This window comes from Carassius auratus, chromosome 37, assembly GCF_003368295.1.
Source record: "Carassius auratus strain Wakin chromosome 37, ASM336829v1, whole genome shotgun sequence".
Lineage (NCBI taxonomy): Eukaryota > Metazoa > Chordata > Actinopteri > Cypriniformes > Cyprinidae > Carassius > Carassius auratus.
The window spans coordinates 316,559-333,598 of record NC_039279.1 but is presented as its reverse complement, the minus strand read 5'-3'; the positions used below and the strand labels follow the sequence as shown (position 1 = coordinate 333,598).

The 17,040-nt window shown below is 32.6% G+C and overlaps 1 protein-coding gene across 2 annotated transcripts in view; it reads right to left on the bottom strand.

The window, feature by feature from the left end:
* The window catches only part of LOC113055782 (paladin-like), a 57,454-nt gene that overhangs the window by 25,547 nt on the left and 14,867 nt on the right, over positions 1–17,040 (bottom strand). For both annotated transcript variants that reach the window (XM_026222142.1, XM_026222143.1), the window contains exons 2-13: positions 10,500–10,685; positions 10,310–10,412; positions 8,477–8,656; positions 8,151–8,315; positions 6,955–7,115; positions 6,800–6,875; positions 2,917–3,074; positions 2,415–2,511; positions 2,241–2,345; positions 1,756–1,851; positions 1,540–1,674; positions 56–172 (exon numbers count right to left, since the gene is read on the bottom strand). In XM_026222142.1, the coding sequence (XP_026077927.1) occupies positions 56–172; positions 1,540–1,674; positions 1,756–1,851; positions 2,241–2,345; positions 2,415–2,511; positions 2,917–3,074; positions 6,800–6,875; positions 6,955–7,115; positions 8,151–8,315; positions 8,477–8,656; positions 10,310–10,412; positions 10,500–10,672 (1,566 nt within the window). In that variant the 5' untranslated portion in view covers positions 10,673–10,685. The remainder of the gene's footprint in view (positions 1–55; positions 173–1,539; positions 1,675–1,755; positions 1,852–2,240; positions 2,346–2,414; positions 2,512–2,916; positions 3,075–6,799; positions 6,876–6,954; positions 7,116–8,150; positions 8,316–8,476; positions 8,657–10,309; positions 10,413–10,499; positions 10,686–17,040) is intronic.

Sequence of the window (17,040 nt, the reverse complement as noted above, 5' to 3'; positions counted from 1 at the left end):
AAACCCCATCAGGAGACATCAGAGTCAGTCTGAAGGGGCTTCTGGGAAGAGTTACCTCAGATGTGGGCTGTGCCATCCCATAGATTGACATCTTGGGCACTCGTCTGAAATTAGCCACTTTCATCTGCTTAATGGTGCTCAGAACGTCAGGCGCTAAATATTCATCTGCAACCTGGAAACACAACACATCGCTTTAGAAATAATCCATCGTACGTGCTCATTCAGTCAGAGAAATATTAGCATAATATTTGTAAATATTTTCAAAATGATTATTCAGTTTAATATGAAGAGATGACGAAAAGGGTACCAATGATTCATTTTTGATTCATTTTACAATAGATAATATTTTTCCACATCTAGCTTGGTAAAACAACCTTGGGTTTTGGAAAGGAGAAATAAAATAAAGAAAAAATAAAAATAAAATATAATAATAATAAGTTATTTTTTATAGCACCTTTTCTTAATAATAATTATTATACTAATTAAATATTTAATTAATTTTTTATTAAGCATGACTATTCAACCTAGTTGCTTAGATAATAATAATACAAAATAAAAAAATAAATGTTAAAAGGAGTTAAACAGTACTCAAAAAAAAAAAGTCACATTTAAGGAAAAATGGCAAAACTCATGAAATATTAAGAATAAAAATAATGACAAATATTTAGCTTGATATTTGAGGGGAGCATGATATTTTTTAAAACCTCTTAAAAAAATAGCAAAGTATGAAAAATTACAAAAAATTATATATAAAAAAAGATTATTTTTTTATATGAATCGACCCATTCATAGAGGAGTTATAACACTCACAGTCTATTAAAACACTCCTCACAGATATTTTGTATGTTTCAAGGTCTGTTTTGAACCCTGACGGTGAAAATGCCATGCAAGATATTCATAGCTCGACTTCCTCAGATCAGTCAATTCAGAGATAAAGAAAGAGCTCGAGGCCACAGATTAGAAAGATACATCTGTTGACAAGTCACACTTTCTTTAGAAACTGTTGCTAAGTGAGAAAGGCAGAGCGAAGCCACATTAATCTCAATGGAGAAACACTTCCAGATCAAATACAGTGAATCTGCTGAGATCATCAGGATTCATGCTGCTCTTTACAATATAATGCTTTCGGTAAGACTGTCAGTAAAAGTAATTCACACTCACTGACCACTGTATTGAGATCTCCTGAGGTCATTCAGTATAAGTGAGGAACAGACCTACAGTAGTTTCTCAGTCATGATTATATGCACAATGCATAGATTTCATGTCTATATTTGGTCTGCAACCAAATGTGAATATTATGTTTGAAAAAAAAAAAAAATTAAATAATTATAATAATAATAAATAAAAAAAATAAACCAAATAATAAATTAAATTAAAATAAATTTAATTAAAATAAATTAAAATGAAAAAAAAAAAAAAAAAATAAAAAAAAAAAATAATAAAATAAAATAAAATAAAATAAAATAAAAACAAAAACAAAAACAAAAACAAAATAAAATAAAATCCAAGCACTTTCAGAAGGGTATTGTTGTTTCTCACCAGAACTCGAGCTCCTTTCGTGAGCAGGTCAGCTGGAGCTCTGAGCTCTGATTGGTTCATGCAGGAGAGGAGGCGGTACATCCAGGCGTGAGAGCACAGCCATTGGCTGAAACTACAGGCGAACGCCAGCGGATACTAGAACAGAGGAGAAAACATAATAAATATGACGGACAAATGAATAACGACTCTTAAAACAGCGGTTTGAAAACACTGTACCTGTTCATGCAGGTAAGCGTTAAAGACGATCAGGTAGAAATATCGTTCCAGACTCTGTAGAGTTCGATGGAGGAAGTAATCTTTAGTGCTGCTTCCCTGAAAACACACACACACACACACACACACACACACACACACTTTATTCACAATCTGTTCAGCTGTAGGCCGTTAATCTACTCAGGGTTTGTATTTACAGCTGGTTCTGCACACAATAATAATTATTAGCATTTATTTGATCGAATGTATAATAAAAATTGTGAAATATTTTTTCGAAATTAAAATTAAAATTCCAAATTTATTTCTGTGATGCAAATATTTTTTTCAGTATTTTAGAATATATATTTTAAAATAAATAAATAAAATCCCAAATTCCATATTAGTGTAAAATGCAACAAAAAATAATAAAAAACAACCTATTTAATTCTATAGACAATGCAAACAGAAACACATGCATCTTTCCCATGATTCCCTGCAGATATTCTGACCTGGATCTGATAGTCTTCGCCGATTCCCTCCAGCTTCTGTTTGTTCTCGTAAATCGCCTCTCGGATGTCGTGCATCTCGGAGCACAGATCGATGGCTCGGTCCACCTGAAACACAGCAGCACACGCTCAACACCTCATCCCGAGAGTTTATATATGTGTGTTACATATACAAACCTCTTCCATGACCTCTTGACCTTTAGGCAGCTTACTGATGAGGGTCTGAATAACCCAGAACTGCATTTTGGGTTTCTCTGTCACATCCTCTTCGGCTCTACGAACATGAGACATCATTCACTTTAAACAACTACATTTATAAATCTTTTTGAAAGAAATAAATGCTTTTATTCACGCAGTTAATTAAAATATATTTTTTTCTTTTTGAACCTTAAAATAAAATGTATCAGATTTTCCACAGAAATATTGCACAGCACGACTGTGTTCAACACTGATAATAATCAGAAATGTTTCTTGAGCAGTAAATCATCATATTATTCTGATTTCTGAAGATCATGTGACACTGAAGACTGGAGGAATGATGCTGAAAATACAGCGGAGCGTCACAGAAATAAATTACACTTTAACTCAGATACACACAGAAAACTGCTGTTTTACAATCTAATATTATTTCACAATTTTTACAGTGTTTTTGATCAAATAAATGTGTTCGGGTTCTTACGGTGCTGAGGGCTCCTGGGTCGCCCGTGTCAGGTGCATCATCACCAGAGATCCCAGGATCATTCCCAGATTCGTTCGGCCGACTCCCACCTGACAGCTGAACAGCAGAGCGGGAAGAGACCGCGACGCGTCACGACTCAAGGACAGAGACGGATTCTCCTGACAGAACCAGAGAAGAGCTCATTTAGCTTCAAAAAGTCTCTGTAGGAGTCTTAGTTCAAGAGCAAGTCAGGAGCAATCTCAGAGCAGCTCGAAGTGAGGAAGACTAAAGCTCTCATCTTAGTGAGGAGGCGGGGCTGAGTCTTCTGAAGCCTGTGATTGGCTGCTTGTCCAAGGGAAAAAAAGAAAGAAAAGTGCTTAAAAGTTTATTATAAGCCTTCACTTTGAAATTACGAGCGTAATTTTTCTAATTCGAGGGGTTCATGAGAGAACTGTAAAGGTTCGTGAAATCACAAAAATGCAAAATAAAAATAAAAAATACTTTAAAAAATCAGTTTTATTTTGGTCAACTAAAACCATAAAAAAAGTTTTTTCTACTTAAAATAAATATTAAATTAAGTTTATATATATATTAGTGCTGTCAATCGATTAAAAAAAATTAACTAATTAAATCGCACAATTTTTTTAAATTAATCGCGATTAATCGCGATTAATCACAATTAAAAGACTGAAACTTTTTGGATATGTAAATGTAAAATGTAAATAATTAATGTAAACTCAAGACAAAGAAACTATTTAAATTCAAAATATGATTGTTTATTGGAATTTATGTTTAACTTGTAACACAGATTTTCTCATGTAAACAACATCCCTGCAATAAACCATCAATATCCTCCAAATTAACTGTTGGCTTGAAAGCCATATTTATTACAGAAATAAAAACACAGGCATGTAAGTACCATTTGAATTTCAAAACAATCAATGCCAATAAAAAACAAAAATGATTTCCATGTTTAATTCTAAGTGGACTGCAAAAAAAATCCAAAGTATAGTCATTGCCAGTGCTTTAAGTGGGCCAGTAGCACCGGTACTCAGTACCGCCACTTCCAAATATAGCTCTTGAGCGTACCGCCACCTCTCCGTGCGCCCAGAACGTGCTTGTAGCGTACCGGTACGCTCATTTGGACATCTGTTTTAATAGAGGTTTTAATCTTTTACCTGCACTGCCGATTTTCAGAGCCCCCTTCACAATGCAAGCTTCCTAATTCATCCCACCCAGAGCAGAAACTACATTACCCATTCACCCTTAAGTTATACAAGTGAATAGCGCGTGTGTCGCTTTTCCCACTGTTAAGTGTCAACAACTCAACGTGGCCGGAGAAGGTGTGTGAAACTCGTTGTGAGTTATACTAAAGCAAAATCTTGAGTATTTATTGTCTGATAAACATTAAAAACTGTCTGCGGAGGTTGAGTCGTCCTGCAGCCCCCGCTGGCTGCTCATTGGCTGCAGCATCTTTTTTCTAAGTTCTAAAAAAATACCGTAGACGGCAAGGCACAAATTGAGATATTCATTTATCTAATTAATCTATAGCCTATGCACAAAGAGAATATGATCTTTTTGTCCCCTTTTTGCTTTAAAGCTTGATAAAGAGAGAGAGCGCAAGTTGCTGCAGCTGCGAGGACAGTGATGCACGCGCACAGGAGTGATTGACAGTTCGCGGCAATGCGTTCAAAAAATACTCCGCTACACAATTATTATGTTATTTTCGTTTAAGCTTATTAACGTTAGCGTTACAGAAAGGTCTGATTTACGCACTGTTACAGTCATTGTTTTGTTTTTTTTAAACAATGACATTTGAGTTCATGATTTTAATGTTGCTGTTTCTTGTGGCAGACTAAATGAAGAGTAATGTTTCTTGTGGCAGACTGAAGAGTAATCCGGCAGAGTTTTATACTGAAACTTTCCGTCTAAAAGTCCTTCCTTGGTCTTATCCATATTTCTTTGCACGTTGAACACACATAGGCCACAACTGGAAATAAAAAAAAACTGCAACCGCGTTAATTGCGTTATTTTTTTTTAACGCGTTAAATATTTCAAATTAATCGAATGCGTTAACGCGCTAATTTTGACAGCACTAATATATATATATATATATACAAAAGAAAAAAAATATAAATTATTTTATATAATTTATTAAATAATTTTATTGGTTTATTTGCATGTCATCTGTCCATTATTCAACTTGAAAGTTTTGTTAAAATATTAACTTAAAAATAAATATTTTAACCCCAACTGGGTAAAGAGAATCCTAAATTTAGCTTAAAACCTTAAAAGTGTCTGATTGATCGTTTTCCATTGCTTTATTTCTATCTATGCGGTCTATTCCTCTAAACACAGAGTTTCTGTTTCAGTTTAGAAATGTGTGAATCTCCAGTGAAGTGATTAAATAAGATCTGGTCTCTGCGTGATGGCAGCCCTGGAGCGAGACAGGAAGTGGCCTCTTTCTTTTATAAAGCTGCTTCCTGTAAATCGTAAAATAACGGCTCGAGCCCTGCGGTCTGTCAGGACGCTTTAAATAGCAAGAGGACAGAGTTTAGAGGACTGCAGTCTTATGTGGATCATTTCACATGCAATATGAAGGATGTCATAAAATCTGATCCTGGGCAAATAAAGCGGTTTCTTCTCATTTCTGCAGTCAGCCTGTGGTTTACTGAAGCCTGCTTTGCTTTCTAATCGTAAACTCGACAAATCTGTGGCTTCAGCTTCTGTCTCTTAAACCAGAGAAACAGAAAACACAAGACAAGCGAAGGATTGATGCAAACACAAACTGAGACAGAGGGACAAAACAGACAAAAATAACACCACACTGACACACTTTACCATGGTAAACTAGTGACAGACACAGGTCAGACAAGCAGAAATCCAATGAATTAATAAATTAATAAATATATGAATGAATGAATGAATGAATGAATGAATGAAGGCTGATACATATTTTGGGGGGCTAAAAAAGTGCCTGATCAGCTTGATTAATTAATTATAAAATTAAATAATAATAATAATAATAATAATAATAACAACAACAACAATAAAATAATAATAATAATTATTATTATTATTAAATATAATAATATAGGCTTTATAATACAATACTATGATCAGAAAACCTTTAAAAACAATTATTGTCATTATACAAAAATGTTTATTTATAATAATGAATGCTGCAACATTTCTGTTTTTAAACTGTTTATTGTTATTTTTATTAAATAGTATAATTCACTGCTTTAATAATTATTATAATTAATTTAGTGTATAATAATTATAATATTATGGACTGAGTGAATACTTATAAAGTTGAATTACATATTGATTAATATTAAAATAAATGTTAATTTTTGGTTACACTATTTTAATGTGCCCTTGTTACAGTCATATTATATATATATATATATATATATATATATATATATATATATATATATATATATATATATATATATATATATATATATATATATATATATATATAGTAATATTAATTAAAAACGTAGTATATACGGTTAGTTGCATGCAATTATACATGTTTATTACATGTTTATAAACATGTTTATGTTTAATGTAAATAAAAACTATACAAACATTTTATTTTAAATACTAACCTAAAAAAACTTAAGACTTAAAATTTTTAAGTCAGAAATAAATACAAATTAACTAAAAAGAAAACAAAAATACATTTCAGCAATTATATAAAGTATTTAAATTTAGTTTAAATTTCAATATTAAGTCTCTTATAATGTCTAGAAGAAGAATGTAAAACAAAGACGTTTCAAAAGTAAAAAGATTGAGTACGTTTTACAAGGAAACACTTTTTCAGTCTCATGTTGAATTATATCATAAAGGTCATGAAGGTCACGTCGGGGGCTTCAGGAGAATCTTCTCTTACCCGGAGAGCGTTGACGAAGGCATCGAACTGTTCCTCGAGCGGCGCTCGCTCCGTGGGCAGCGGCAGACGGTAATACCTGCGCACACACACACACACACACACACTTAGCCCGGCTGCAGAGATGAAGACAGCATGCATGCGGCGCTCCTGTGCACCTGTACGAGGGCATGGTGAAGCGCGGACGCTTGTACACCTCCTCGGTGACGTGCATGTCTTCTTCACCGCTGATGCAGATCTTCTGGGGCTCTCCTTTAAAATGCTCGATGTCGTTGTAGACGTAAAACACGTTGTTGTTGAGTTTGGCGAAGTCGTGAAGCTGAAAACACAAGAGCCCAGTTTGTCCTGAACAGGAAGTTGACGGTCATGCACATGCATTTGGGTCAACGACTGATAAAAAAGGGGGGAAATTATTTATTTTAAATTTGTTTTTTAATGTGCAAAGTGCTTATAAATGTAACTGTCATAATATAGTTTATATCATTTTTAATTTAGATGTCCCGTTTTATGTTCTTATACCTAAAAACAACACAACGCCTTTCTGTTGTTTTGCCTAAACTTAGATTTTTCTAAAAATATTTGATATTAATATAAAAAAAACTATCATATTATAATCATGAAAAAATATAATGAATGAATAAAAATTATATAGTTAATCCTGAGATAAGAAAATATTTTTATGTACTCTTATTATAATTATTATTATTATTATACGAATATGCTACACTGGCAAAATAATAATAATAATAATAATGCATTTATATCAGTATTATTAATCTATAGATCAGAAAACATTATTATAATTATTATATAGTATGCTTCAATGCTTAAATAATAATTAGAATAATAATAATACAAGTATAATAAATCCTAAAATCAGAAAATGTTATTATTACAATTACTATTATTATTTTCTAATCAAAAATTTATTATACTTATATTGATGCATTATTATTAGAATTAATGCTAAGATCAGAAAACAACATTCTTATTAATATTAAATATCATTATTATTATTATTATTATTATTATTATTATAACAAAATAATTATATTATATTCTATTCTAAGTGACCGGTACCTTAAGATTTTCTTCTTCCTGTTTCGTTTTTTTTTTTTTTCGCGTTCATGCACGTAATGAATGAATGAATGAAGTTATGTATGACTTGTGCAATAAATAAATAAATAAATATTAAAGTAAACCATATTTTTCTGATCTCAGAAAAGTCATATCAAATCAAAATAATTTTTATTTCAGAAGTTCAAATGTTCATTCAGGTAAATGTTTTCCAAATAAAGGAAGTGACTGTGACATCATTGACCCGGAACCTCATTGCTCTAGATTCGTCTCTGACCTCTCGTCTGATGGTGAGCTCCAGGTTCTCCGAGCACGCCTGGCGTCCGAGATTGTGCAGGTTCTCATGAAGGTTCTCCTTCCTCCTGGGAGTGTAGGGAAGAAAGTCTCCGTCCGAACGCAGGAACACCACCGGCTCCTCACGCAGACAGAAGAAAATCACCTCCTTTTGAGAGCAAACGCATGTAAATCAGCCGAATCAGAGCTCTGTTTAGTAACTCGTTATTTAAACTCCTCAAACAGTTTAATCAGCTCCGCAGGAATCAACAGCAGGTTTAGACAAACACCTCATCATTATTTGCACAGGGCTTTCTCCAGAGCACTGACCTGATAGCCTTCACCCTGCAGTCTCTGGAGGACCTGTTTGAAGCCACCCAGGCTGGGCTGGCCCATGCCGTACAGCGGGAAGCTGCCTTTGCTCCGGCGGAAGTTGGGCGCTCCGTACGAGCCGCTGGTGCTGAGGACGTCTGCTTTACTGAACACGTCCTGCACCATGAAGAAGGATCCCTGAGGAGAACATCAGCGTGAACACAAGCCGCTCTGATAATGCAGCTTTTGCTTTTAAATCAAATGTGTTTTTTTTTATTTAACTGTTTTGCAAAGAAACATCTTTATGAAAGCCTGGTATATCCATTGCATAAAAAAAAAATGTATTGCAGTTTTTGCACACACACACACAAAAAAAAAAAAAAAAAAAAAATCCACGTTTTTTTAAAATCACAATTCTTTTTTCACTTTTTTCTCAGAATTGCAAAAAAAAAACAAAAAACTATTTAAATTCTTTTTTCACTTTTTTCTCAGAATTGCAAAAAAACAAAAAACTATTGCAGTTATTAAAAAAAAAAGTTAATGTTTATATCTCACAATTTAGACTTTTTCCTCGCATTATGACTTTCGTCTCACAACCTTTTTTAGTTTATATCTCACAATTCTGACTTTTTTTTTTGACAACAAGAAATTAAAACGAAGATAACGAAGCTGTACTTTTTGGTACTAAAAATTATTGACCCTCCTGATTCTCATTATTGTAATAGAAAGTTATTATTTATTATTTTATTATTTATTTTTTCTTTAATTTGCCTATAAAGATCTGAAAATATACACCGTGATAGGATTTGTTATAATGCTTAATTTAAAAAACAAACTCAAATTAAAAATACAGTTATTTTAGTATTTTTATACATAATTATAATTTTTTTTTTTTATATATTTAATATATTTTTTTATATTTTTGGCTAAAGTTTTGGCACTGATTTTTATATATATATATATATATATATATATATATATATATATATATATATATATATATATATATATATATATATTTTTTTTTACATATTTTTATTTTTACATATATATTTTATTAAACCTAAATGGAAATGTAAAAAAAATAAATACAAATGACAGAAGCTGTCATTATCAAAACGTTCACATTTATTACAGTTTAGTATTTTTAGTTTTTATTCATAATTGAAATAACTTTTTATTTGTATAATCTGTTTTTGTTAAAATTTTTGGTTAAAGTTTTAGCACTAAAATAAAAAAAACTATATTATAATTTAATTAAACTAAAACAATAATATAAAACAAATAATAAAAATGACCAAAGCTAAAAAAAAAAAAAAAAAATCTTAAAAAAATGTAAATAAAATATTACTTAAGTAGAACTAAAGTAGCACAAACAGGCAAGAGGAAGAAGCTTTCATTACAAAAAAAAGTTCAATACAGATTTTCACAGTCCTTCCCAACATGCCACACGTGCAGTAACCCCAGCTTTAATAAAACGATCTGCTAAAAGCCGAATTATTATTCTGGGAAGTAGAAACCCTGAGCATTCAGCTCCAGAAGAACATCAGATAATCTCTGGAGAAGGACGAGTGTTTGACAAGCGGACGCTCTGTTGATTCGCAGCGAAACTCGTCATTGACTCGTCAGCAAACAGAAACTAACGAGCAAACAAAGGGAACGAGCGCACGTCTTCAGCGGCCGCCAGGAGGTGAGGAGCTTCAAAGCCTTCGGAGAAAGGTGCAAACGTCTGCGAAGACTAAAGAGCAGCGAGCAGCGGGGCAGTGATTAATGAGAGAGACACGTTTACCACCCTCGCATTTAGCCACAAACACTGGAAATGCAACCTGTTTTCATGAGATCGGCCCTCACCTGGACCAGATGGTGCTCAGGCATGTTGTCCGAGATCCTCCCAACTTTATAATTCGTACGGAGGACATCATCGTGGATCTGAAACTCCTGTCTGCAGTTATACCTGCACACACACACACACACACACACAGAGACTCAATCAGGAGAACGATCGGTGACTGCAGGCGTCTCAGGACAGAGCCGGACGTACGTGATGACCACAGGAGCCACTTTATTAGTGATGATGGACTTGGCCTTGTTGTTGTGGATGCTGAGCGCCTGGAAGGAGGCGGAGCTCGCCGACCGCCTGCTGTCCGTCATCCCGTTGCCGTGGAAACTCTCATGCAGCGTGGGCTGGGGAGCAGCGCTGGCAGTCGTACCCATACTCCTCCAGCAGCTGTCAATCAAACACACACACACACACCAGTGTATTTTGAGCACTTTAGACATGTATATTCAACGCAGTTGTTTTGATGGAGGAAGTTACGCTACATTTCCAATTTCAGCATTATTTATTCTTTTGACATTTCACATTAAATACAGTAAGTATCAGCTGTAAACAAAGTGACCCACATGTGTACATTACTCCTGGAGCCATAATGAGATCTTGATATCTCTGGAACGGAAGCGTATAGGGCCTTAAGAATTAAGATACTAAAAGACAAATTGGTTAAGGACTCAAATATAAAAGGATATTAAGATATATTTAATGGTTCTGGAGTTATAGGAATGCAAACTTCCAAAAAAGTTCAAAAAGTGTTTCTTCCTCATTTTTTTGAATGGTCACAATTGACACATAATGCAACAGAGATTGCTAAAGTCAACAGATTTTACTAAAAAAGCAATCAATCTCTGTGTGTAAGTAATATAATGAAGCTGCCGGCTTTCTGAAGTCATTTTTACACCCCTGAAACTAGGCTCTGAATCTTCTGGGATGGACCCAAAAGGATTTATCCTCACTGAATCCTGAATGAACACGAGGGACTTGTTTATGTCTGTGTCCAGAAGGAAATCAGTGTAATCTCAATTATAAACCATAATAAAAACATAAATAACAATAATAAACATATTTTTTTCAGAAAAACATATAAAAATAGGAAACGATTGTCAAATCATCATATTTTCATGATTTCTGAAGATCATGTGACACTGAAGACTGGAGGAATGATGCTGAAAATACAGCGGAGCATCACAGAAATAAATTACACTTTAACACAGATTCATATAGAAAATGGTTATTTTAAATCATAATAATATTTCACAATTTCTACAGGATTTATCATCAAATAAATGCAGCTCTGGTGAACATGGGAGACTTCTTTCAGAAAACATGTATAAAGTATAAAACGTACACAGTAGATGCCAACTGGGTAAGAAACACACACACACACACACACACACACACACGCAGATCAGAATGTCATTTGGGGTCCATAAAAAGCCCTGTTTCCTATCCAGATCACGAGTGATTCCTGCACTACACTAAATTAATGTCACGCTGAATAATCTCATTCTGTACAGTGGCTTGTTTTTCGTTCGCCGGATGAAGCTCTTATGTAAGTGGGGCAAATTTAAGGTGAAATCTTCAGAGCACAACCCGCAGAAATGCGTCTCAGATGAACGTCTGGCCTGAAAACCCACCCACGGGTCGCCAGACGATCGCTCACAAACATCCTCTCTGAAAAACAAGCCGTCACGACCCCGTGTCTGTTTACAGCCACCGCAGACACACTCCTCGCCTTCACACTGACACGTGTTTACCTCCGGTTCTGTTGGGGAAGCAGGGCTTAAATGTCATCTTTAAGGGCATTTTAGTCACTTCTCAGTATCTGGGTCTGCACAAACCTGCAATTATTGAGTTCAACTACATCATTTCTAGTCATTTCTAGAAATGTTTGAAACATTTCAAAGCAGCATGGGCTCATTAGTCGAGTGTGAGAGGAGACACGAGAAAAACAGTTTGAGCCAAACATGTAAATATTATCATGAAGTGTTAAAATGTTTTAATATATATATATATATATATATATATATATATATATATATATATATATATATATATATATATATATATATATATATATATAAAATAAAATATAATAATAATTTAAAAATAAATAATAAAAAAAGAAATATTACACAATTAAATAAAAATTAAAGAGCAAAAATAAAAACAATAGGATACAAAAATAAAAAAAATACTTAATATAATAATAAATTAAAATAAAATATGATAAAAAATAAAAAGCTATAAAACTAAAACAACAGCAAAAATAATACAAATAAAATAAAAACTAAATAGGATAAAAACAATTAAAAAAATAAAAATAAATAAAATACAGGATGAAAATTAAATCTTAAAAAGTAAAAGCTAAAAATAAAATAAGGTATAAAAAATATTAATTTATATATATATATATATATATATATATATATATATATATATATATATATATATATATATATATATATATATATATATATATACACACACACACACACACACACACACACACACACACACACACACACCACTAAATAATAACTTATAATCAATAAACAAATATATAAAAAAAATTGGATGGATGGACACAAAATGATTTTTTTGTTTTTTTAATTCAACCACACAATAAATAAATTCCTACATAATCACTACAGTCTCCGGGCGGAATCAAATCTGGAAACAAAACACTGGTTCTCCAAGTGACAGAATTCCCTCAGGAAACCCAATTACTGCGGCCCATTCACACGGAAAATAAAATCTCCCAGTGTCCACGGCCCTGAAAACTGAGGACACACACAGATGGGCACAGAGGGGCATTCCCCTTCCCTCCTCAACATCTATTGAGATTCGGCAGGCGATGGGACGCTCGCACAAAAGGGTCTCAGCGCAGACAGGAAGTGCTCTGCAGCTGCAGGAAGCATCTGCGGTCGAACGGGCGAAGAAGAGGAAGGATGCAGAACGCTCCTCATTCTTAAGAGATGTACATCACAGATCGGACGGCACATTTATAGCTCGTTCCAGATTTATTCATTGCTTTATACTTTGACAAAAAGGTTCTTCTATGGCATCGGGAAGCAATAATAACTTTAATAATAAGCCTAAAAATTAAATAATATTATAATAAAATAAAAATAAATAAAAAATAAAATAAAAATAAAAATAAATTGAAAATACAAATAAATAAAAAATAAAATAAAAATAATGAAATTTAAAAATCTAATGGATGGATACTCCAAAAATATAATAATTTAAGTAGTTATTTTGTCATTATTTTTTTGTAAATTCATTATTTTGTTATAATATAATATTGATTTGATCTGTTGCTCTTTGCAGTAGCTACTGATTAATTAAATTAATTTTAATACAGGTATCAATTCTTTATTCTGACAGAAGTGTATGGGGCAAGTAAAGCACTTGGACGCATTGCTCAGTAAAAGGTGTGTTTGAGCTTCTGTAGATGATGTTATTGGCTGGTGATGTGTTACACACATGAGCTGTGGCTGTTGTGGTGAAGTTTACACACACTTGCTCCATAGACCTCTCTACACACTTCATACAAACCAGAGGAAGATGAACTTATGCTCTGTGGTGAAAGACAATAAACCTTGTGTGTTCATTATCTGATTATTCTGAGAACATGAAAAATGATATTCAGACAAAACGGAAAGTGGGTTTTGATTAACTCGATTGGACGGTTAAAAAAAAGCTGAAAAATAATAGAGATTGATGTCAACAGCAAAGCATAAAATGCACTAATAAATCATAAGCCTCAACGAGTATTAATAATGTGAAGAAGCTCAAGTCTCCATACGCTCGGATATCTCTAACTTCTCTGAAACAGAAAAAAAAACAAATTTCCAAAAGAGGGTCAAATGAAATCTTAAGGGAACATGTGACTGAAGCAAACGCTGTAATTATGGTGAAATAAACGCAGCTGGAAAATCATTTGAAGATTAGTCTAAACTCCACGAAATGCAGCACTTCTCTAAACTACGCTTTGAATATGGTTTTGGGAATCTGAAATATGATACATCACAGTTTATTCTTTTATATACACATATACAAATATAAAATACAAAAATAAGTGATAGAAAATAAGCTAAAAACACACAAAAAAAAGAAAAAAAATGAAATGTAATAAAATAAAATAAATAAAATGAAAAAAAAATTAATAAAAAATTAAGATAAAATAAAGAATAAAAATTATTAAAATAATATAAGTTAAAAAATAAAGAAATAAATTATAAGATAAAAAAAGATAAAATAAAGAATAAAAATTATAAAAATAATATAAGTGATAAGCTAAAAATCAAAAAAATAAAATGAAAATACAAATGTAATTTGTAAAAAAAAATTATTTTAATAAAAATAAAATAGAAAATATTATACAAGTAAAAAAAACGAATTGAGGACAAGGTAATGGAATTAAATTGTAAAATATATATATAAAAAATAAAAAAATAAAATAAAAAAATAAAAAATAAGTACCACCACAGTGGAAACTGCTTTAACATAAATAAACTGCTTTTTATTTTATTCTATTTATTTTATTTTGTTCTTTACTGTACATATAGATATGAAAATGACAGATATTGCCTTAGAAACTAGCTGAATTAAAATACATTTGTAAAACATGGTTTTAGTTTTAGTTAACTACAGAAACTCTGGTTTGAAATGACATGATGGAGAGTAGATTATGCCAGATCGTTCATATTTGTGGTAAATATCATTTTAAGGCAGCCAGATACCAGTCCACTTCACAGGAATCAATGTGGAAATCAGAACACATCTGTGATCTGCAGCACATTATTACACATTACGTGTAATAGACACAAGGATCAGAGTAACAAAACCTCTTCAGCAGAGGACGGTCCTCATAAAACTCAGAGTGTTGTGTGTCTTTAAGAGCTGAACATCCAAATGAACGACAGTGATGTTCACATGAATGATTCGCAGGAGTGACTCTTCACACTATATATATTGTTATTATTCTGACAATCAGCGTTTGACCTCCATTAGCAGTGAAGCGCACAACTTCCCTCACGTGTAAGAACTGCCCCAGAAAAACTAACTTCCTCACACAACTTCCTGTTGCAACACAGCGAGGATCTGCACGTTACTTCACGAAGGCACTGAACGATTTACATACACACATGCGGTAATATTTACAGTTTAACTGAGGTTTAACCTCATTCATTAAAATAATTGCAAAAGCAAATCCTATGCAATTTAGTTACCAAATACATATTTGATATTTTATTAAAAAGTAAATAAATAAATATAACACAAAATGCTATTAAAACATGGCAATAACCAAAACAAAATCTAAACAAAACAACTATAAAGATAACTGAAAAATATAGTAAATAAGTTTCTAAATATATTACAAATTTTTAATAAATAACAAGGCAGTAATCAAATAAAATAACTATTCAAATTTAGTAAGTTTGTAAATATATTTTGATATTTTATAAAAAAATAAAATACATATGAACACGCACACACACACTCACAAATAAATAAATGAATGCATGGCATTAAGCAAAACAGATATAAAAATGATTACAAAAATGTAAATATATTATATGCATATATATTATATAAAACATTAAAATAATACCTAAACATTGCATTACTATGCCCTTTACACATGGTACTTTGTAAGTGAGGGTTCAACCTCAAATGTCAGCAGACCAAAGACACACAGTGCATGCAACACTCAGAAGTAAAGTGCACCAGCGTCTGCCAGATGCATAAACCTAAACTAAATATCAGCACTTGAGCTTGAACTGAGCTTGTCCTGTGTCTGAACACAAAAACGTTGTAGGTTTTCCCAGAATGCTACAGAAAAAAAATTGTGCATCATTCTCTCTCTCTCTCTCTCTAACACACACACACAGGCATTTACAGATCAGAAATAGCACATAATTACAGTTATTCTGAACGGCTCTCCGAGCACAGCCCAAAATGAAAACACGGCCTCGCCACATGCACATGAACACAGTTTTAATGTGTGTAACCATATCCGAACCAGAAACCAGCTGTTAAATCTGGTAACTCAAGGCTACAGGACACAGGACAGCATTAGTTATCAATATCAAACACATGGATGTGAGTGTTTGCCACAGGTACATCTATTAGACAGACGCTTCATTCACTGTCACTGTCTGGAAACGAGCGATGTTCTGCATCCACCGATGAACGTCAGACAGCTTTGAGTGACACGAGGGAGGGTGAACGTGTGTGACCCACAGACAGACAGACATCACGTCTCTCGCTGAAACCCACTGAAAACCCTTCACATGACGGCGCTAGAGACAAACCACAGCACTGAGAAAGCCATTACTGCATCCAGCATTTATCCAATTTATCCATTTATCAGCCAGTAATTACCCTCTAGACTCACATCATGTGCCTGAAACATCAAACAGGTCAAAGAGGCCATTCTGCATTCATTCATTAATGCAAACATACATCAAGAAAATACAAAGACAAAAAAAAAAACATTGAGATACATTTATCTGAGAACATGCAATAGAGCTCTACTGTAAAAGCTAATGTATTTTAATATTAAAATGCAATACAACTAGAAAAATAATTGTATAAAAAGTTTATAAATATATTTCAATATTGTATTAAATGTATATATATTATAAACATACACACTTTATATTATAATATTATATTATGTCAATTTAATTTACAGATTTAAAAATAATGTTACAAAATATTAAGTATATTTAGATAT